Source organism: Cygnus atratus, chromosome 10 (genome assembly GCF_013377495.2).
Source record: "Cygnus atratus isolate AKBS03 ecotype Queensland, Australia chromosome 10, CAtr_DNAZoo_HiC_assembly, whole genome shotgun sequence".
NCBI lineage: Eukaryota > Metazoa > Chordata > Aves > Anseriformes > Anatidae > Cygnus > Cygnus atratus.
This window is the reverse complement of record NC_066371.1, coordinates 13,597,057-13,619,652: the sequence shown is the minus strand read 5'-3', so window position 1 is coordinate 13,619,652 and position 22,596 is coordinate 13,597,057. Positions and strand designations below refer to the sequence as shown.

Genomic DNA, 22,596 nt, shown 5'->3' with positions numbered 1-22,596 from the left:
TACTAAGCTTATTGCCCTTGTGCACACTAGCGTCTGTGTGGCTGTGCAGTGGGAATTGTGGAATTATCTGGCTGAATGCTAACCATCTTGAATCCTGTTGCCGTTTTTCTGGCAGATTAGATTCTTGATGTGGCTGCCTGCATGGCTGTACAAGCGCCAGTCACAGTGCATGGAAAGAAGACAACAGGATCAGACAATCAAGTCTACTGTCAGTTGAGACTACTTGATTTTCTTAGCAACATGTATTTCTGATGGATTAAGCTGGCTGTACTCAATGGTACACTTCAGTGTAACAGATCAGTGGTTACTAGTAAAAGGAGTTTTTATAGTATTGGTAGCAGTCCAATAAGAGATGTTATAGGTTATCGCTTCTGTTGTGGAACTTGGTTATTGTTGTCCTTATTACTTATGACAGTTTGGTCTGAAAAATTGGGCAGAATGAGGCAAAGGATTGTCTCACGGCTCACAGTTTTACTTCTGTGTTTCTTAAGTTGTACAAGCACAGAATCATAGAATCATGCAGATCGGAGGAAAATTCTGGGGGTTACAAGTACAACTTCCTCCTCAAAACAGGTCCTATTGGAGCAGGTTGCTGAGGGACTTGTCCCTTGGACTTCTAAGTGTTTGTGGAGATGCCTCAACCTCTCTGGACAGCAGCCTGTTCTACATGTTGACCACTTGAAGCCAGGGATAGAAGAATGGGGGCTTGCTTGATCGTATTAATGATTTCTAAATAAAACAATTGTAATTATTAAAGCCAGGAATGAAAGAATGGGGGCTTGTTTAATTGCATTAAAATAGATATTGCTGAGTGTCTTTGCTTACTACTGTGCAAATTAACCGAAACAAGGAGTCTCAGGGCCCCTCACAGAAGATGTTTCCTGACAAAAATGGGGAACCTGTCTCAAAAACCAGCTGAGACGGACCTTGTGGTTTGGACAAGGGCCAAGGAGCAGCTGAGTCTGTAAAAAGGCAGGGGGTCAACTAGTGGTGATAAAGAGGAGTTATCGGACTTCATCCCCATGACCCCCGGACGACCACCACCAGACAGCACTGCGCAGGCGCAGATGGGAGGAGTTTATGGAAATGACTTCTTGGAGCTAATTTTAATACAAAACGGGGATAGGTTATGCATATGTATAGGTGTATTGGGAAACTTCATGCATACGTAACTTTTTACTGCATTATAACAAAAGCAAGTTGCCATGTTAAGGTGCGCATGCCTTTGGCAGCTATCCTGTATGCGCCAGGCACCAAAAGAAACCACATACCTACTTTATAACTCGTTCGCTTTGAGTTGTAGAGTTCTTCCACGAATCACACCTACAAGTTAAAAATGTTTTCCTTTTTATCTAGTAGGAAGTTCCAGTGTGTGATGCCTTTATTCCTGTTGTGGTATCTCTCTGAGAAGAATCTGGATCCCTTTTTTCTCAATCTTCCAATTAGGTGCAATCTTCCAATTAGGCGGTTACAGGGAAATACTCCAGGTGCCTCAAATGCTGAATAATTGGGAAAAACTGCCTCCCCTGACCTGCTAGTTATCCTCTTGCTAATACAGCCCAGTATGTGTAATAATGTGGTTGGTCTCTGCAGCAAGGGCAGCACTACTGGCTTCTGTTCAGCTTCTTCACCAGGATGTCTTCTGTACAATTGTTCTCTGTCCTCGTTGCATCCAGATGATGAAAACTTTGCATTTGCCTTGGGAGAACTCTGTGAGGTTATTTCTGTTCTGTTTTTCCAGCCTGGCCAGGAAGCTTCTCTGAATAGCAGCCCTGTCCTCCCTCTGCCCCCACGTGTAGTGTCATCTGCTAAGTGACTGAGGGTGTGCTCTATTCCAGTATGCAGATCGTTAATAAAGGTGTTAATACACCAAGGGATGCTGTTAGGAACCAGTCACAAGTTGGCTGATGTGCTGCTGATGTTCATCCACCCTTTGAGCCTGGCAGTCCAGTCAACATCCCACTCACCTTACAGTCCATTTGTTCAGTCCATATCTCACCAACATCCTTTATAGCAGGTGTTCTCCAGATATGTCCTGGCTGTCCCAGGACAACTATCTTTCCGTGACTGCAAATCTTAAAACTTTACAGCCAAGGTTCCCTGTTTTCTAGTGTTAGCCTTCTCTTCAGAAATTGTCACTGATTTATCAGAACCCTATACCATGTACATCCTGAAGTGCAATTACAGGTTGCACTGACAGAGTTAACAGTAAATGTGGGCTTCTGCAGGCATTAGCTAATCCTCCCTTGGCACTACGATTAAAGAAATTAACAGTACAGAATTAAATATAGCACTTACTAAATGGTTTTTAAATGGTTGATTTGATAACAAAGTAGATGAAAATACGGTTATTCAGAGGTGCTGCTTGTAATAGGACTTGCAGTTCTTGTCTCAGTGTTATTCAATAGGCTCATAATAGAAATGAGGAAAAAAAAGGTGCAGTTTCATAAATTTGCTGATGATGCAAAAGTGGAAACTTAAATCATGATTAGTTCAGAAATTGTATAGTTTCTGTCAGATACTTGGCTCATTTAAACAGCATTTATTCTAATACATCCAAATATAGAAAGGACCTACAGATGGTGTTTGTGTCCTGAGGTGCAATGACACTTAATATGATGAAACATTATTATGACTAACCCATTGAACATCAGCCTTTTTCTTGATTTTGATAGCTAAGAGGGTAATAAGTCTTGCCCTTATAGGCAGGGAGCCATCTTGGGGGGGCAAAAAAGGAGAATAATTGAAAATCTCTTTGTATGAAATAAATAATGTGATTAACAGCCACTGGTTCTGCTTGTGTCCTTTTCAGAATGGATGCATTACTTGCTGCAAGGAAAGGGCTGGCAGGAAGGGGAGCCTCGAAAGTAGAGGGAGGATACGTAGAGAGGGCCTTAAGGTTGCCTGGTCCATCTAACTCCTTTGTGACATGTTAATTTCTAACTGTGGCTTTTCCAGCGTGTGCTTGTCTTGCCTGTTTTGTTTTTTTTAAAGGATATTGTGCAACCTCTCAAAGCCTAGTATTTTTTGGCCCATACTGTTAAAGACTTATTCTGAAGCTTGTGCTTAGTCTTCCTGACTTGATGCTTGTTATTTCTCACTCTGTTTGTTTTGGACAAGAAGAAATGACTCCATTCCTGTTCCATGCAAGTTTTTGATTTAAATTGTTTTCCTAAATCTTGTTTTTTCTAGACTAGGCAGCCAAACATCAAACCCAGCGTATCTACTATATTCTGGATGTTCTCATTGCTTTAAAGAATCACCTATTTATCTGCACTTTCTCAGTGTTTAAGAGACAAAGAGAGAAGGGGTGGGGTGGGGTAGGGGAGAAAATAGAGCTGAGAATAATATTCCAGCGGAAGCCTGATCTATATCGAGTAGTGTGAAGAAATTACTTTGTAGATTTATTTCGTCGAACTGCAGAAGTCCAGTGAGGAGTTAGCCTATTCATGACTTACAAATAGGTATGTGGAAGGAGGGTTTCGGGTAGATCACAGAATCATCTAGGTTGGAAGAGACCTCCAAGATCACCGAGTCCAACCTCCGACCTAACACTAACAAGTCCTCCACTAAACCATATCACTAAGCGCTACATCTAAACATGTTTTAAAGACCTCCAGGGATGGTGACTCAACTGCTTCCCTTTGATCAGTGATCAATGACCCAGATCATTGTTAACAGAGGCAATCTGTCAAATATATGCCACAATCTGTTAGTTCTGTCAAAAAAAAAAAGGCACAAAGTTCAGTATTTACAAACTGAAGCCATACAAATTGAGAGTAGGAAAAAAAAGCTACCTTTTAATAATTAGGATAATTACCAATGAGGCCAACTTAGTTATGGAAAGCAGTTACTTCTATATTACTGGTATCTTTAAAACAAGACTGAATTGCATTTTAAATGATCTGTAGCTGCATTATCACACAGGAAGTATGTTGCAGCAATCTGTGTGAGTTTCTATGGCATGTGCCCTGCAGGAAGTCAGACTAGATAATCACAATAATCCTTTATAGTCTTGAAATAGATGAATCTTTAAATCTGTTTACTCAGGACCAGCTGTGTTGAAAAACAGCATTACTAAAATATGAAAAAAATGTTAAGAAGTGGGTATACTGCACTGATGTTTATGATATTTTTTTAGGCAACAGAATTGTATGCAAAAGTCTGGTAGTTTTTTAGGAGTCTTTCTCTAGTGAAGAGAAGGGAGATGGTGCTATGTTGATTCTTGTATGCCTTTCAAGACCTTCTTTGTAGTTTTTGACTCTTATCTACTTGTTAAGGATGACTGCTTATTTATATGTAATTTGTGGAAAAGACTGACATTCAATATGTTTCTTGGCTTACTCATGTTTCAAACACTGTAGAAAACAGCAGGTAGTTTGGATATCTTTGAGTGGGTGATTGCCAGAAAGCCACTTGGATGGTGAACAGGGGTATGAGGGTGAATCAACAGCTAGTTCTTTGGCTTTTGAGTCCATACCGAATCAGCAGTCGAGGGTCAGTAGCATACTTGAAGATACTGCTTTACCAGGTATGCTGTGTTTCAGTCAAGAAATAACGCTGATATATTGCTTGCTTATTCACTGGAATTTTTAACATACATAAAGCTGCATAATATTTTTTTCTTTCCTTTTCCCTTTCCTTTCTTACTCCTTTTGGTCTATGGAGTATCCTGTTTCATTTTCAGTACTGGTGAAAACACATCAGAAGGTCACCCTATTTAAAATAGGTGGGAAAAAGTATAAATAGTCAACACCAACAGGAATGCTTTGGTATTTGCTTTTTATAATAATTAGATTCCCAAGTGAAAAAAACATGTTTTTGTTCTGACAATGTTATGTTCTGACAATATTAGAATCTTTGTATTAAAATCTGGAGTTTTAGCAGCTGCCAACCACGAGTCCATTACAAATATTTGCGGAGTTACTGTCACATACCTGGTATAAACATTTTTAATTTGAAGAGGTTTAGAATTCTTTACCTTTAGGAGCTTTACATGTTTTATCTTACCTTTTTCTGTGTAGCTCTGCCTCTCATCTTTTAACTATTTTAATCTTTTATTTACCAAAAGCTTGAATATTGTAAAGAATTAGTAAAAGCAAGTATATGGGAAGAGGTTTTGTTTATAATTTACATAGTACTTGCTGCATTCTGCTTTTTTTTCCCCACTTTTTGTTTTACTACTAAATAATAATTTGTTTTTGTTGCTGCTCTATTATGAGGTGGCTATGAGCTCACTGCCAGAGTGTACAGCTAGTCTGCTTCATACGTTCTTTTACAGGGTGGAGCTTATTGTCTTGCATTTGAATCAATGGATTGATTACTAACTCTTCCTGAGGCCATATGTGCTGCTGCATTAACTGTCAAGGATGAAAAATTGTTTATATAGGTTTTACTTCAATGGCTCAGACTTTTTTAACAATATTTCTGAATGTTCTGAAATACAGACCATCTTGTCCCAGAGTATGAGAGTTGATCATACAGCACATTTCTGTTTGCTGTTAGCTGTCCTGAAGCGTCTTCCCTAAAACACGAAGGTGCCCTGCACCAAGCACAGCCAACACCACCTCTGTGGTTCAGGGTATCAGTATCAATGTCATTGCCAAATTCTGCTTTTAGTGTGTGCTAAGTAAAAGGGGGTTATTTTTTTCCTGTAAACTGTTTTCATCTTGTGGACTGTGGTTTCTGATTCTGGAAGTTCTTCAGTTATGGTTCACTACTAGAACTTTCTCACAATTCAGGGTGACTTTCTGGTAGTTCATCTTGCTCTGTTTCATCTCTCCTTAAAGAAAAGATTAGGATTAATCTTTCTAAAGTGTGTAAATCAGTTGTGATTTTATCGGTAGCATTGATTCAGTTGTCCTACAATGACAGAAATGTAAATTTGTAATATTTAGTTCATCTTGATTTTTTTAATGTATCAGGTAAATCTGGTAGGTTTAGTCTATTCAGCCTATGAAAGATGCTTTGTATTGTCTTCACTGCTTTTAACTGCACAAGAATAAATGCTACATGTGAAATGTGAATGTAGCTGCACTGAATGCTTATGTGGAAATACGGGAGTTAATGTTAGTTTTATTTCTGAGTAGTTGATTGCAGAATAAACATATGATAAAAAGGGAATTTTCATGTTGTTTGCTGACTCTGAAACAGATTTTTGTGACTAAAATCAAAAACAGATGTGACAGGTGGTATCACAGACTAAGGCACAAGAAACTGATGTCTTTTTTTTTTTTTTTTTTTTTTTTTTTTTACCTGGGATTGCTCCTGAGTTGGAATTGTCTGTTTTGGAGGAATGAAGCTAAGTAGAACCCGTCTATGGAAAACATAGCTAAAATGTTTTTGTAGTTGGACAATATTGAAATGTCTGCAGTTTTTTTTAACTTGTGTGAGAAGTATGTAGTTGGAAATCTGTTGGGATACATTGTCGTTTTCTTTAGGGATTCATAGGAATGTTGTAGGACAAATGGTGGCATCCTGCCCGGGATCACTAATTACAAAGACAGCTGATCAAACTGTTCTGCAAATACTTCTGTATTTTATTGGAATAATTGTGTATGTTTTGCTGTTTTTTCTTAACATTTGAGGTATCCCTAACAAAACGTTTTTACTTTAAAAAAAAAAAAAAAGAAGGATTTTGGCACAATCTTCTCTAACATAATGAACTTGCATGTCATGAGTTGCATAAGCATCCTAACAAGAGACAAAGATTCATTAGCGACATTTCAGTTTACGTATATAGCCTCAGTTCTAAAGGCCCGGTAATTTATTTGGAATTTTTTTCTCTTACTGCCATGTTTGTCAGGTCCAAAGTAGTAATACTGCTTCCAGACTACTCCACATGTATGCATAAGAATATTATTTTTGGGTGCTGTGCCTCACTGTGTGAGGGAAGCTGGAAAAAGTATTAATGTGTCAGCTTATATGCTTGAACACCACTGGATGTGAAGTATCCTCTTAAATATGTAAATAGCATTGAAAGAGCAGATGCTTAAGTAAAATGCAATGGAAGTGTTTTGGGGATTTTTCAACTTTGGCACACCAGTGTAAAGTACTGTTAAGTGGAAAATATTTATCTGACAGCATTTGTTATATGATGTAACTGATTTGAATTTCTTGATAGTTATTTATCATATAAGTTGTAATTTAGACAATATGACTGTTGTTGATTAGTATGAATGTGTTAATTATTTGTTAATAATCAACCATCTAAGGAACCTGAAGGTGCACAAGTCTATGGGACCTGATGAGATAACATCTGCAAGTCCTGAGGGAACTGGCAGATGTAGTTTCTAAGCCTCTCTCCATCACATTTAAGAAGCTGTGGCAGTCTGGTGAAGTTCCCAGTGACTGGAAGAGGGGAAACATAATCCCCGTTTTAAAAAGGGAAAAAAGGAAGACCCGGGGAACTACAGGCCAGTCAGTCTCACCTGTGTGCCTGGCAAGATCATGGAGCAGATCCTCCTGGAAACTCTGCTAAGACCCATTGGAAATAAGGTGACTGGTGACAGCCAACATGGCTTCACTAAGGGCAGATCATGCCTGACAGATCTGGTGACCTTCTACAATGGGGTTACAGCACTGGTGGATAGGGGAAGAGCAACTGACATCATCTACCTGAACTCAAAGCATTTGACACCGTCACCCATGATATTCTTCTTTAAATTGCCTATTCTCTATTTAAAAAAAATGAATATAGAGTAAAAAACCTATGTAAAATACAAAATACAGAGGCTTCCACATCTATTCAATACGGTTTAGCTTCTTTCAGAGTAAAATGTTTTCACTTACTACTTCTCTGGCAGGTAAATACTACCTGCTAGTACTGAGTGCAGGGCCTCCCTCAAATCCTTCAGATTTAAATCTTTTTCAAATGGAGGTCATACAGCTTCCCGTTTTCTAATATATCAGATAAATGGCTTCTTTTGGCAGTGAAAGACAGTAGTTCCAGCAGGAAGCGTTTTGATTGACTATAACAGAGATGGCAGTAGCAGCAGGCTGTCCTTTTTTGGCCAGATATACCAGTGCTCCAAGCTCTGCTGCACCAGAACTTCCTGGTCAGTAGAGGAGGGGAGGAAAATGCATTTGCTGTGGATCAGAATAATCAGTCCTCCCTGTGGAAGACCATATTATTCAGCAATTATGTTTTGAGATATAAAATACCATCATGACCATGATTTTTCATGTAAACAGTGGACACAAGTCTTCAAGCCTGAACAGAAAATGGAAGGTGATGATGTGAGCAGGGCACACTTGATACCAATTCTAGTTCTGGTTATTAAACCACAACTGCAATGTAAGTATGGGGTGTCCTTCATTGCAGGGACCTCATACTAACAGGCAAGGAAGGGCTAGTTGGGGATGGGAAGGTTTCAACCTTCAGTAGTTGTCAAAAGCATCACTTTGGTTCTTCCTCTTGCAGAGGGAGTGGTGTTGAGCACGACTGGCAACCTGCTTGCCACAGGCATCTTCAGTATTGTCCAATTTGGAGATGCTGTCACGAGTCTCATGATGCTTCTAGTTGTTCTCACACCCCCAGCCTCTACGATCTTGCAATCAGGATAATTTATTTTTCATGTAATAAAGGAAAATTGTCATGCTCCTAAGTTCAGAGGAAGTCTTGAAAATGTAACCTGTGAATACTCACCATGGAAGGTCTTTATACGTCTCCCAGAGGAATGGTAGAACTGTCTGCTGTATAAGTCAGCTATACGTACGCCAGAGACTTATTTTTCCTGTAGTCAGTTTATAGACCTCTCTCTTGAGCTCTGCTCATATTTCAGTTTTGTGCTGATCTTATTCAGAGAGAGATTTGGGACTGCATTTTGGGAAAAAGGAAGCCTCTTTAGCATAGCAGTGTGTGTTCTTGAGCTCTTTCCTCTTTGTAACAGCATTTAGAAGGCTGTATTTCTTTTATTTGGTAATGCTTCTAAACAAATATGGTAAAGCAAAGTGTACTGCATTGTCTTTGTGTTATGTCTTTTCACCAGCTATGTGACATGGTGAAGGCTTTCAAAGAAGGGGGGGGAAGGAAATGTGGAGACACCAGGAAACTAAAAGCCAAGATACCATCCCTGATTAAATAGCAAAAACCTTGCATGTATATTTTTTCCTCAGAAGGAAAAATAAGTTTTATGTTCTTACATTTGAAAATGAAAAATTAAATAATGTAATATGCAGAGAATTTGGAACTGTTCTATAAACATGATAGGGATTGAAAAGGAAGGAAATGTTATTAATGCCACTGGTTTTACAGCATTAGAAATGCTGAATGAAGAATTAAATCTCTAAGTTGGTCTGATTAATTATCCCCTTCAATTCCATTTCCTCAAGCTTTGCAAAAAGTCTATTATGACACTATAAAGAGAGGTTAATGTTGCTGCTAATCCTAAAGAATTAGGAACTTCAATCAAATTTCAGCAAAATCTCCCTTGTTCGCATCCTACTTTTTCTGTTAATCAAAGAATTAAACAACACTAATTTCCACCTAGAATACCTGTCTTATTCAGGCCAACTTGTGTGTCTCAGTGGTGATGGTAGAGCCTGAAAGTAACACGAGAATATAAGTACTACTAGCATGAAGTCAGACACTAAAGCCTTGCCAGACTTGTTTAAAAGTTTGTGGCTGTTAGATGTTGTCATCTCTTACTCATTTCAAGTTGCTGTATTAGATAACTCAGGTGTATAAAGGTGTAAGTAAGGGAAAGACAGACCAGTTTAAGATACATGTCTTAAGTGCATGTACAACAATTTGTGTTTGGTGTTACTTACAAACGCAACATAACTGAATATGAAAATGGAAAAGTTATTTATAAAGGAAATCGAAATACATAATTTTCCTTGTACCCTACTGCATTGCTATCCACAAAAACATGTTCTGAGTTGCATCTTTAGGTTAGACAGTTAAGATCTGTGACATGATATGAAAAAATAGTTTAAAGAAAAAACAACACTAAAACTTCGGTTCTTGAAGAAAAGCTACAACCACTCATGAATACAACTTTCTTCATAGTATTCTCTGGAGTCTTCGTATTATTCTCTGGAGAGCTCTAAACTTGAGATGGAGTAGAGGAGGAAGCTAGCACTAGTTCTTCAAAAATTAAATTTCTAGTACATTTCAGATTTTCAGAGAAATAGTCCGAATAATGATTTGTGAATAGTTTGAATATGGACTGCAAGTCTGAGGATGCCCATATAAAATCAGCTTCTGTATAACTTAAGGCTTCATATCATGGGCTTCATTCTTTTGAGAATATATTAGTAAGTCAGAGAAAGTCAGTGATCCTGTCATTTTTGCTTGCTTTGTTGCCAAGAGTGGCAAGGAACATTTTCACTGAGTTAGTGATGCAAGTTCAATGGATCTAACAGCTCTTAGCTCAAGGATTTTTGCAAGAAAGAAGCAGAATATATCCAGAAAAAAAAAGTTACTGTACTAGTTAAGCATGGTATATGATGATTCAGATACTGTCATTTAACATAAGAAAAAGCTTGCCTGCTTACCCTGTAAAGGCTTTATTCTGTTATTTTGCCCTACTTTTGCTTTCTTTATTGGTGTTCTATCATTCTTATTTACTGTTCAAGTTCTCTGTTGGTAATGTGTCAGTATTTTAAGCAACTCTAGATACTTTCATTGGCAAAAGAGTCTGTGAAGAATTTACTAATAACAATGTGAAATGGTCCTTTTCTGTCACTCTAATTTACTCAGCTTTAATACACATTGTCAATTGAAATTCCCTCTAATAGTGAATAGAATTGAGAATCAATTTAAACCAGATTTATCTTAGGGAAAATTTATGTTTGAAGCTAGGGGCTATGAATATTCATAGGAGAGAATAAATGCGATTCATGTTAATGCATCCTTATTAACTAATAGAGAACTTCTGTTCTGGTTTATTTTCATTCTTCTATCCTGAGGTGCCCTCCTTTCTCAATCTGTTTCTTGTTTGAGAAATTAATGTTGTTTGTTGAATGTTTAGTCATATGCCATTTAGGAAGCATCAGCTCAACCACAGACTCTTGTGAAAACTCCAGGATGGCTCCATGCAACCCTTTAGAAAAGTACTTGGTAGTTTTAATGGGGAGAAGTTATAGGTTAGTTTATTTTTGCTTAATATTATTTTCCCTATTAATTTTCTGTATTTTTTTAATGGTTTTTAAAGTATGTTTTAGTTCTACAATAAAACAGGACTCACTCCATGTTTAGGCACACATGTATATGTTTGGCCATTTAATTCATCACGAGTCATACTTAAATATGTAGGCTTGAGTCAATAATTTTCAAAATTTTCCAGGTGGTTTTGTTATGCTTGTAAAGAGCCTAAAATTAGAGAAGACTCTGTATCTCTCTCCTTTATTCATTAATAGCTCTGTCTATATCTTCTAACCTAGAGTTCCTTTTACATAAAACTGTAAGACTGGTTGTATGGAAACATGACAAAAGTCTGTCTAGTCTAGTAGTTAGATTCTGGTCTTGGAGAATTCCGTATGTCTGTGGTGGGGATAGAGGAAGAAACACAATGTTTCTGCCCTGTCTTTAGATCCTCACCTCATCTGTTTATCGTTCCGTGCTGTTTACCATTTCTTAATACTTGTTTCTTGCCATTCCTTATCAGATTTTTTGCATTCAGTTTGGAACTATGCCTTCTGTCACTTTTGTTTACCTTCCTCTCTAGAAGTATGGATTTTTTTTCTATAAAACTATGTCGAGTTTAGTTGTATTGTAGAATCATGTGGGGACATTCCCATCCAGGGTTTTTTACTTTCAGTAACAGAAATCCAGACAGTATCATTCATGTCCTGTATTATAATGGAAATCTAGCCTAGATTCCCACAGGGAAGTTTTTGTTCATGTTGTCTGTCAGGATTTCTCCTTCATAACACTAGGCTTTGTTGCCTGACTTAGCTAAATTTATAGCAGAAATAAAGTTCCTACAATTTTTGTTAAGACACCAAAACCTGCCAGCCACAAGCAACTGATCTGTGGAAGGTAGATGTTGTAGTCCTCACAGAACTGCACATTTTTAAAATAATTGACTTGTCAAAAATATCCGTGTTCTCAACATGTTTTAAACAGCTTCCTCATCATGTTTGCCAAATTTTTAGGATTTGGTGTTTAAAAATTTTTCAATGATTCTGGCTAGGGCTATTCTTGTCTAGAATATTTTTATTTAGAATTTGGGGAATCTTTCACTCTGCTCCTCAGAAATAAAACTAGAACATTTTAGGGACACAGCTGGCCTAGCTAAGTTTGTACTTGTCTTTTTTTTCCACTGCATGTTGGTATTGGCCTGCACCATCTTCACAGCTCTCCTTTTTAATACATTCACGTAAACTATGTTCTCAAATTCCTTTGCTTTGCTGTGGGTGCCAGGCTTGATAACTGCATAATCTTGTATTATCCACATAAGTTTTACTTCATACCTGAGATATCCTGTTTGTGTTAACCTGTGAAGTCTGAACTTTATTCAGCAAGAGGCACCTCATCTGTCATCTCTCTGAATGAGACAACTAATAATTACTAAGCAGAGAGGTAGCTGGGATAATTGGTATTTGTATAAATAAGGTACGCTGTATTTTGATGATCTATTTTATTCCCCCTTGTCTTTTGTATATTTGTTTCCTTGTGCTGCAGTGTCTTGAAACAGGAGACAGTCTTCCTCTGTCCACATAAAATGTCAAAAAAAAAAAAAAAAAAATCCCAAACCCCTAAACCTTAAATATATAGTCATTAAATAGTTTCATACTCCTCACAGAAACATGTGACAGGCCAAGTTTCATGGTGCAGTTTGGATAAACGTATATCAAGGCCAAATATCCTCTAATCAGCAACAACTTTGTCTGCTTTATACTAGAAATACAAGCTTTAAAAAAAAAAAGAGGTTTTAGACACCGAGTCAGAAGCCTCTGTCAAATTCTGACAGTTCTTATCCTTCTGTAGTCCTCTAGAAGAACAGTATCTGAAGTAAAATACATCCTTGTAATTGTTTGATACTAATGTGAATGATTTGAAACAAATTTTGTTTTGGACAAGAAGTCTTAAGAGATGTTGTATGATATTTGCAAATATTGTGATAGTTCTATTAAACTGTTTCTTGTAAAGTTTGTAGTGTTTTAAGGTTTGCATGGTAATAACATTAAAGACTTTGTATAAGATTAAACTGTAAATGCAGCACAAATCTGTAGCACAAGAGCTTTAATATGAAATAACTTGTTTAATTAAAAAATCCAGACAAAACTGGAAAGGCATGCATTTTGTATTATTTTGAGGTTTACTGTTTGCTTTCATGTGCTTATGATGCTTCCAGGCTTTAATATCTAAGATACTGAAATCCATAAGAAGGAGCCTGGGAAACATCTATTCTTGCTCTTAGAACAAAAACAATTTTTGTGACCTTCTCCCCTGTTAGAGCCCAAGGCAATTTTATAGGAGATGTCTTAAGGGATGGCTCTTAGAGTTCTAACTTCTTTACGGTAGTGTTAAATCAAGTCATGATAACAAAATTACTATAAATAGGTCATCTGGCCACAAAGAGAGGCTGTGAGAGAGTTGGGGCTGTTGAGCCTGGAGAAGGCCCCAGCGAGACCTCACAGCGGCCTTCCATTGCCTGATGGGTGCTGCAGGGAGGCTGGGGAGGGACTCTTCTGTCAGGGGTGTGGTGATAGGACAAGGGGTAATGGCTTCCAACCAAAAGAAGGTGGATTTAGATTAGACATCAGGAAGAAATTCTTTACGCTGAGGACAGTGAGGCCCAGGCTGCCCAGAGAAGCTGTGGCTGCCCCATCCCTGGCAGTGCCCAAGGCCAGGCTGGATGGGGCTGGGGGCAGCCTGGGCTGGGGGCAGGGGAGTGGTTGGGCTTTGGGGTCCCTTCCAAACCATTCTGTGATTCCATGAATATACCACCAGTATTTTATATATTTTCATGGTATGTGGTATTTATTTAGAGAGAAGTGACAAAGGCAGTGTTAGTATTTCAAAGCCACTGCAGGCATGAAACAATGAGGTGGTTGTACTGAAGAATGAAGCAGTTTTATCTGCTAGCTTCTGCTTTTGGAATCTTTATGAGGCAGAGAGAAGATACCTGCAGTGTGTGTGTCAGTAGGGGCTTATTTTATGTTGCCACCTGTTATTTAAAAATAAAATAAATAAAGGAGCTGTGCTTGCGTGCCCAGGCACTGGGAGCAGGGCTGCAGGCCTCTGTGAGCAGAGGCGGGCTGCTCCAGAACCAGCCAGACCCAGCTGTGTCTGGCTCCAAATGGAGCTTATTAATCACTAGGCTTTTGTGGTATGAAGGAAGGCATGATAAACTGTTGTTTTTTTTGTTTTTTGACTGCATCAAGCTCTTTACTATCTGCAAATCTGGAATTAAGCCACATTCAACTCTGTTGTAGCTCTCCTTTCTCTCAGGAAAGTACTTCCTTTCACTTCTGTGGGTCTTGAATCTGCAATTCACCTTATATCTGTTTGCCTGAGATCACAGCTACAGCTCCTCTGGCTTTTTTAACCATCATTACAAGAGTGAGGGTTCAGCTTTTTCATCTCAGTATGTTTATTTAGGAAGTCTGAATATGATGATTTTGGAACTGATTCTCATGATTACTTCATTGCCAAGTGTTTTATTGATGGTATGTAGCTCATTCGCTGGTTTAATAGGCCTGAACTACGTTGTTTTCGTCTTGTGTCAGAAAAAGTTGCAACTTTTTTGTTCACGTAAATAGGAAATGTCTGGTTTTATGTTCTATACCTACTGTCTTCAGCTTGGGTTTGATTTACTTTGCACCACATTTAGTGAGAAAACCTGAACACAATTCTAGTAAATTTATGTTTACCAGCTATGCGTGACTATCTTCTTAGAACATTTTCAGCTCTGGAAGTAGATGCCTTTCTGTTGGGTCTGGTGTCTGTATTTCACTTTTTTTTTCAGATGGACCAGAACCAATGTTGATGCATAGTTGAAAGATTGCGCATCTTTTAATCTCAAAATTGATTAAGAACACCAGATGATCCTGTCTGTACTCAACCTGCTTCAGCAAAACAGATGTTTAATCAGGTTCAAACAAATTAATAAACTCCTGAACTCCTGATCAAAATTGAATGCATTGAAATTTGTTTCTGTAACTCATGCAAGTCTAGTATTCTTGCAGGAAAACAAACTCAGGTAGATGGAAATTATTTTTTTCTTGTTACTTGTCTTTGGTAAGATTTGTCTTTGGTAAGATATACAAAAAAACATTTTTTCTAATAAATATATTGTAATAGAAAAACACATTTTTCTTAGTGGATGTTCCTCTGTCAGATCTAGTAGTGATAAATTGAATTTATCTTCATTTAGAGAGCTTTTATGAAATACTCATTTACAATCAGAAATGCAATTGAGACAGTGCTAGCCTGCGAAGTGTCAGTTTCAATCCTTGTGGTCCGTGTTTTCCCCAGGTTTTAAGCTTTCTTAGGCTTCAAGTTTTGCATACAGGTAGGAATGGAGCTTAGTTGTTTCAAAAACGTGCATACAAAAAACAGCATTCAACCACAGTAGTGATCATCTTTTTATTCCTTTTCTTTGTCTCCTTGAGATCTTCATTTATTACACAGGGGCCATTTTCTGCAGTATGGCCGTGTAGACAAAAGCCTTCTTGACACACACACACACACACACACAAAAAGAATTCTGGAAGATACGGGAGTAGCTTGGATACCCTTCCTTATCTTATGGGTGCTTATAAGCAGTCTTTGTTAGCTTCAGAGTTGCCTTCTGGGGGGTTCTTCCCATGTAGTTATTTCCTGCAGGGGAGAACAAACATTTCCAATTCTGTTTTTTTCCACATGTTGGAAGAATGCTGCTTCTGTTGGCAGTGATTGCAGGGTTAGTTGCTTAGGATATTTTTGCTGGTAGTGGGTGTGGTTTTTATTTTTTTTACGTTATAAAACTTTCAAGGAGAAAAGTAGTTTTGCAGGTATATTTTATAATTGTTCTAGTCCCTTTCAGAGTGCAGATAATTAATATTCATTTCACCACCACCACCTATCATAGATACCTGTGTAATTTTCAGTGAAGTAGAATATTTAAAATATTAAAAGTACTTTTCCGAAGTGATAAAACGTTGTTAACTGTTCAGAACACTACATTAGCTTCTGACTTAATGCAGTCTATTTTCCCCTCTCTGTTACTTTAAGGCTAAAACTTTGAATTTATTGTGTAGTTGGAATAAGTGATCCCTGCTGCACATAACGATTTGTTTTAGCTGTGACATTAGGGTCTATCAGAAAATGGACTTCTTAGCAGATTGAGCTCAAAATTTAGCAATAAAAAGCTATTCATTTTAAATAGCATCAGTTAACTCTGCTTTTTGATATAAATATTTTAAAGCTTGTACAAACTGGATTAATGTTCCTCTAGGGTGATTAAATGAAAAATTGGTAACTTATTAATCTCTCTCTTTCTCTTTCCTCTGTTCCTTGCTCTCTGCCCTCACTCCCCCTCTTGTTCTTTCTCTTTCCAAACTGATAAATCTTTCTCTCCCTGTCTTGTCTCCTCCCCGTCTTCCCGGTTTCTTCTCCCCCATTCTTCTTTCCCCCTTGTTTCGCTCCCCCCTTTCCCATTTTTCTCTCTCCAAATTTAATCTTTTTCTTTCATTTTCTTTCTTTTCTTTTTTTCCTTTCTCATTCTTTCTCTTCCCCTCCCAAAAATATGCCTTTACAGAAACATAAGGTAGATCTTTTCTACAAACTGCGCCATGTGATGAATGAACTCATTGACCTACGTAGACAGCTGCTGTCAGGTCACTTGACACAGGATCAGGTGCGAGAGGTCAAGAGACACCTCACAGTGAGGCTGGACTGGGGCAATGAGTAAGTACAGGTACCAGCTGGGTACTGTTTGTTCTGATTACTTTAAATAGCTTTTATTTAAAAAAAAAATATATTTTCAGTAATATTTGTAAGTAGGTAGAACATTTGCTTATTTGGAAGCCAACTTTTTACAGTGAGTTTACTGCATAGGTCTTCTACTACTACTATCAAATGACCAATATGCTTATTAGTAGATTCTCTCTAAGGCTGCACTTTTAAAAGGTTCAGGTCAATTTACTTTATTTGTTTCAGTGAAGTGACCGTTATGCCTGGGAAGATGTGTTCATAGATAGTAAAAAAAAAAAAAAAAAAAAAAAAAATCAACAAAAAAACCACATTTTTTTAATGAAGAAGTATTTTAATGGTTGGTGCAATTACTATAGAATCTCACTGACAACAATGACACTGGAACTGAGGCTGTGATAATGTAGATTTTTGATATAATCTATGTATTTGGCTATTGATGACATTTCTCAAATGTTTAGACTGCTTGGTCAATTTCACTGTGATTTTGTGGAGAATGTTTTTAAAGAGTCAATGAAAACTGCAATTCAGATAGAAGGTGAAATGGTAATAAGCTCCCATTAAACAAAAACTAGCTCTTCAGCAGAATTGTTTTTGTTCTTACATAAAGTGTATCAGACAGGTAAGTTTTGCTTGATATGCATATGACCTTTTCAAACAAAGTATCACCCTCAGGCATATAGCCACTGTTTTTCATCCAGGAGTAGGATTAGTGCTAATTAAAATACAGGGTGGGGCAGGAGGCAGTTCTGTAACTCCATAGCTAAGGAAGAAAGGCAAATATTTGTCACTAACACCTCTTATGACTTCATTCCTTAGTCACCTACTTCAGGTCTTCCTCCAAGAGATATACTTAAACACAGTCATGAAACTTTAGCTAGCCCCCACCCTACATTTCATATCTCCCCTGTGGAAAGAGAGCTCTGAAGGACATTAGCTAATAGATGTCATCAAGTCATTGTTCTGCAGCTTGGTCTTATAGATCATGACCTTCCATTGTCATTCCCACCAGAATAAGTGGGATCTAAGAAACCATGTTTGAACATTATGTAAAACACTTTTTTCTCAGTTACATAAAACATTTTTTCTCAAAGAGTGTATTTAAATTAGTAACAGCAAGTAGCAAAAAAGTTGTAAGAATAAAAAATGAGGAGAGTGGACAGCAATGAAGAGAATAAGCTGCTCAACTTGGTGACTATAGAAAGTTTTTTTTTCAATACACTAAATGTAAAATCATTAAATTCAAATTACATTAAAACTATAAAAAATCTAATGCTTGACAACTGTGGAAAAGCATCAGTTAAATCAGTAAATATAAATATGTTCATGATTAAATTCATTTGCTCAGAATGCTTATTTAGGGGGAAAAAAGTGCTCCTTACTGTGTAAGAACCGGTATTATTCTCACTAAAGAAAAAGGTACATAATATCAAAGATGGATTCTGAAACAGAAGAGGGTCTCAATAAAGGAATTACATAAAAAGGCATATGACTGAAACGATATTTAACTATGTCCGTACACTACGCAATATTTAAATGGGAGTTTGGGAGGTCTTTCTGCAACATCACTTTCTTGTATCTCCCCTGACTTTTATCGTGAAATTCATGACCACATTTCTTAATCTGTTGAAAACAATGGTTTTCATATGCATGTTCACATAGTAATGCCAAATTTCTCAAACAATGACAAAATTCTTCTTTCATATTTGAGATTTGCAAATAAATGAAAAATGCCATTACTAATATGCATTAATATTAACTGAGAAACTTAAATACATGCAGTTTGAGTAGGTATGTAATTGTTTAAGGTAGTATAATTTAATGGAAGACATTCCCCAACCAAGTTACTTAGATGTGCATATGTACTATGTAGCACGTATCATTTAGGGTAAAGCTATTTTTATCTCTACCTTGATCATTAATGCATTGCATTATTTGGGATGGAGTGATACAAACATGAAATTCACATTTGTCTCCACCAGTTAGGAGGTTTTCTTTTCTGTTTTTTTTAGCTAGTATTGTTTTCCTTTAAATAACCTGGTAGTGGTTCTGGTAGTCATCCTGTGTGTTCTTGTGGGAGTTGGCAGAAATCAAAGAAAAAATATATGCCCTGGATTAGTAGTTACAGGGTGGGTGTTTGTTGTTTTGTGTGTGCGTGTAGTTTTTTGTGGGAGAACTCCTTTGGGCTGTTTTCATAACTCCACGGGGAATTTATTTTTTGTTTAATTTTGTATGTTTAGCCTAAAATATTAAGAACGTTTGCTCTGTAGTTTGGTCTATTAAGAATGTAGGGATATAATTTAAAATTATTGCTGCTAACCTTTTGTATTGTTGCTAGTCATTCTTATGATGCAATACTAATTTCTACATACTGTAACAATTTTATTTTTTTGTTGCTTACACATTTTTTTTCTCCTCATTACAAAACTATGATACTGGATGAATCTTTTTTATGATGCTTTATTATCTTTGCAAGTTATCCATGGTTAGGTTACTTGTGTATTCATGCAGTGGCTGGTATTACTGCAGTAGAGCTTTTTGTATTTCACATTTAAAAGAATACCTTCAGATCAGCATCTTAGTATCTTTAGACTTTCAGTTTTGAGCATCTTCGTTTGTATTTTTGTGCAGTTAAAGTCTCATATAGTATCTTTTGCCTGCATATCTTGCTAGATTTTATACAGAACATTACAAATACGTTTTAAAAAAAAAAACAAACATTTCACTCTGATATAATTTGTAAGGACATTGACCTATTGAAGTCTGAAATGCTATTAGAAATTTCCTGTAGTCTATAAATAACAAGGAAAAATTTGTATATCAGGAAACTATTTATATAAAATACATATTTGGAAGTCTGCAGTGATCATGTTATAAAGCTGAAATCTGCAGTTCATCTCAATTTAAGTCAAGTTACAAGTGAAATCAAAACTTGACTTTGAAATATTCCTTTTTTTTTAAATGGTTGAGTTTTTCAACTTTTACTAATGCTTAGTGCTTTAGAACTTGTGAAACGACATCTCTGATAGGAAAGGCTACCTGCAGATGTGCTCTAGCATTCACAAGAGAGGACCGTTGATACTCTGATTTGCATACCTGCTATGTGCCCCAGCACTGTTTGAATGCACTTGCTCCAAATCAGAATTAAACTTATTTCCTAACAAAAATCTTTGTTATTCTAGAGACATACATCAAAAAGGAAGGAATTTGCCTCACAGAGCTTCTGTTTGAAATGGGAATGCTCTGCTTCTGCTCCAGTGCACAAAATTAATTGCAGCAGTGTGTGAATGCTTTATTTACCAAAAAGGCAGATGAAGATTCTTCAAAGTAATTCAACTTAGAAATCAGAGGTCATTTAAAATTGTCTTCAGGATTTATTCTTTCAGATTAATATAATACCTGTCAGGAGATTAACAGAAAGCATCCAAGCGTCTGACCACAGTCACTTTCACTTTTATACTGAGCAAAAATACTTGCTTCCCTACAAATCTGGGATACTCTATGTTAAGGCTCAGAAACAGAGTAGGGAAGGAGGAGCCACCAAAACTTTTGGACAGATAAGACATAAGCAAGATGAGTTGGTAGGCTTGTGTTACTTTTTAGCCAAAGGTTATTCTTTCTTATGTGAAATGTTATTGAAGTCATTGCACTGAAAGAAATCTTCCAAATATAATGATAAGCTGCCATAAATTTTGCACTGAAAGATCCATAGGTAGCCGAAAGTTACAAATGAATGATTAAGAAGAAAACCAGAAAAAAAAGATAGAAATAGAATATATATATTTTTTACATCATTAGTAAAATGAAACACTTTTAATTCTGTGGTTTGTCTTTTACCTCAAAAATGTCATGGGCAAGCCAGTGGCAGTTGCAGTGTTAGTACCTACTTAATACTAAAATTTGAAGCACTTTAGAGGGAATAGTGTGATCCATTGAACTAATCCATAGTCTGAAAGCTCTCAAAGAGTCCAGAGTTTCAGTGCTTGCATCCTTAGAAACTTGTTTTTGGAGTTTGACTTGCCACCTTGTTGTAGTTTTCTTCATATAAAAAAAAAATAATGACTTCCCAATAGTGTTGCAACAATTAGCTTAAAATTTGTAAAATGTATCTGAAGATATGTATTGAATGTATACATGAGGTCACAATGTCTTGAAATCCCTGTGAGATTTAAATAAATTCTTACTATTGTAGTTGTCACATATTATAGTAATTGTTGTTGTTGCACTGAAGATGATCAAAGTAGGAGTGAACAATGTAAACAACCATAATGAAATGCCTTTAAGAAGGTTGCAGAAATAATAGCTCTCATTTCTTCTGAATATGTTTTTTGTTTGTTTTTTTTCCTCTGGAACTCTCTTGGATGTCAGCCTTGGAGGAGAACCTTAATACCCTCACTCTGTAGCCTGATGCTTCCATGATCAGAAGTATTTGCTGTCATTACTGTTAATCAGTTCCTTACTAAGATTGCTTACTTTCTACTACTCCTCATCAACTTCATTTTAAAAATAATTTCCTGTGTAACATTACATCAATGCTTTACTAATTTCTTCAAAACTTAGAGTCTTGCAGTTTATGTACAAAATAATTCTATCAAAGTATCAAGTTGTATAGTACAGTTTATGTATGTACAATATGTACAGTTTAATTTTTTCAAACATGTTTTTCGTATATTTCATTTTCTGTTAATGTTTCTATTGTATTTCCATCAAAGTTGTGTTTAAAGTCTGCGTGTAGTTTATGTAAATAGCTGCTGGAATCATTACCATTCACCCCCTTTATAAATTTGCATAAGAGAAGTATGAATGACATTAAATGAGGCCTTGCCATAGTCAGAGAAGGGATACAATGAAAATTTGTGGCTGCAAAATTAAAGCCAGAGTCAGGGTAAAATGCAAATCTTTTGGAGCAAAGGGGAGTAGATCTTGAACACTCTCAGAAAGTGATAAATTCTCCCAGTCTTTTCTTCAAGACTGGATGTGCCTCCTAAAAATGTATTTCAGTGAAATGACAGTCATTTCTGCAAGGATGTTGAAGGAAAATTTGCTAGGACTTCTGGTTTTATGAATTCAAAATTGTCTAGTATTCATATTTATAATATATGAAAGCATTATAAATTAAGATCGTTCTTTGAAGCTGTCATTAAAACCAAGTTGATTTTTTGTAGAAACCCAGTCAACCTGAAGTGGAGTTGTGTGTTCGTCCCTTTCAGTCTTACGTTTAGTTCATTCAGCCTTACATCAGGTAGCATTTTTCTCTATCAGTTTGTCTTGGCATTACTTGAGAGAAAAGTACCAGGAGATTTATTCAGGTGGTATATTTATTTATTTATTTTCTCCCGGAGAAAGTAAAATTAAATCTTAAGTTTTAAAGATTGCTGCATGGAAGAGAAGGAATATCTGTATGTCAGCAGGACTTGTCCTAGACATATGGTACCAAGAGATAGTTGACAGGCTTGGGAATTTTTTGTAGGTGCACTTGGGAAATATTTGTTAAAGTCAGTAGAGTGTTAAGGCAGAATAAAAAAAAAAACAGAAGAATTTGCTTGTAAAAGAAATGTTGTGGAGAGAGGAACTGTCAAATAGACAAAATAGCACATTATCTAGTTTTTATGCATGCTGTGTTTTGCAGAAAAAATTCTTGGCAGCTGGTGCTCTTGTATTCCCAAGTACTTGATAATAGAGGGTGAAAGTGGGCCACTAACTGTCATTGTCATTGCAAACATTGTCAG

General features: G+C 36.7%; 1 protein-coding gene across 1 annotated transcript in view; it reads left to right on the top strand.

The window, feature by feature from the left end:
* The window catches only part of DOCK3 (dedicator of cytokinesis 3), a 216,138-nt gene that overhangs the window by 50,809 nt on the left and 142,733 nt on the right, over window positions 1–22,596 (top strand). The window contains exon 6 of the mRNA XM_035547066.2: window positions 16,695–16,843. Within this exon, the coding sequence (XP_035402959.1) occupies window positions 16,695–16,843 (149 nt within the window). The remainder of the gene's footprint in view (window positions 1–16,694; window positions 16,844–22,596) is intronic.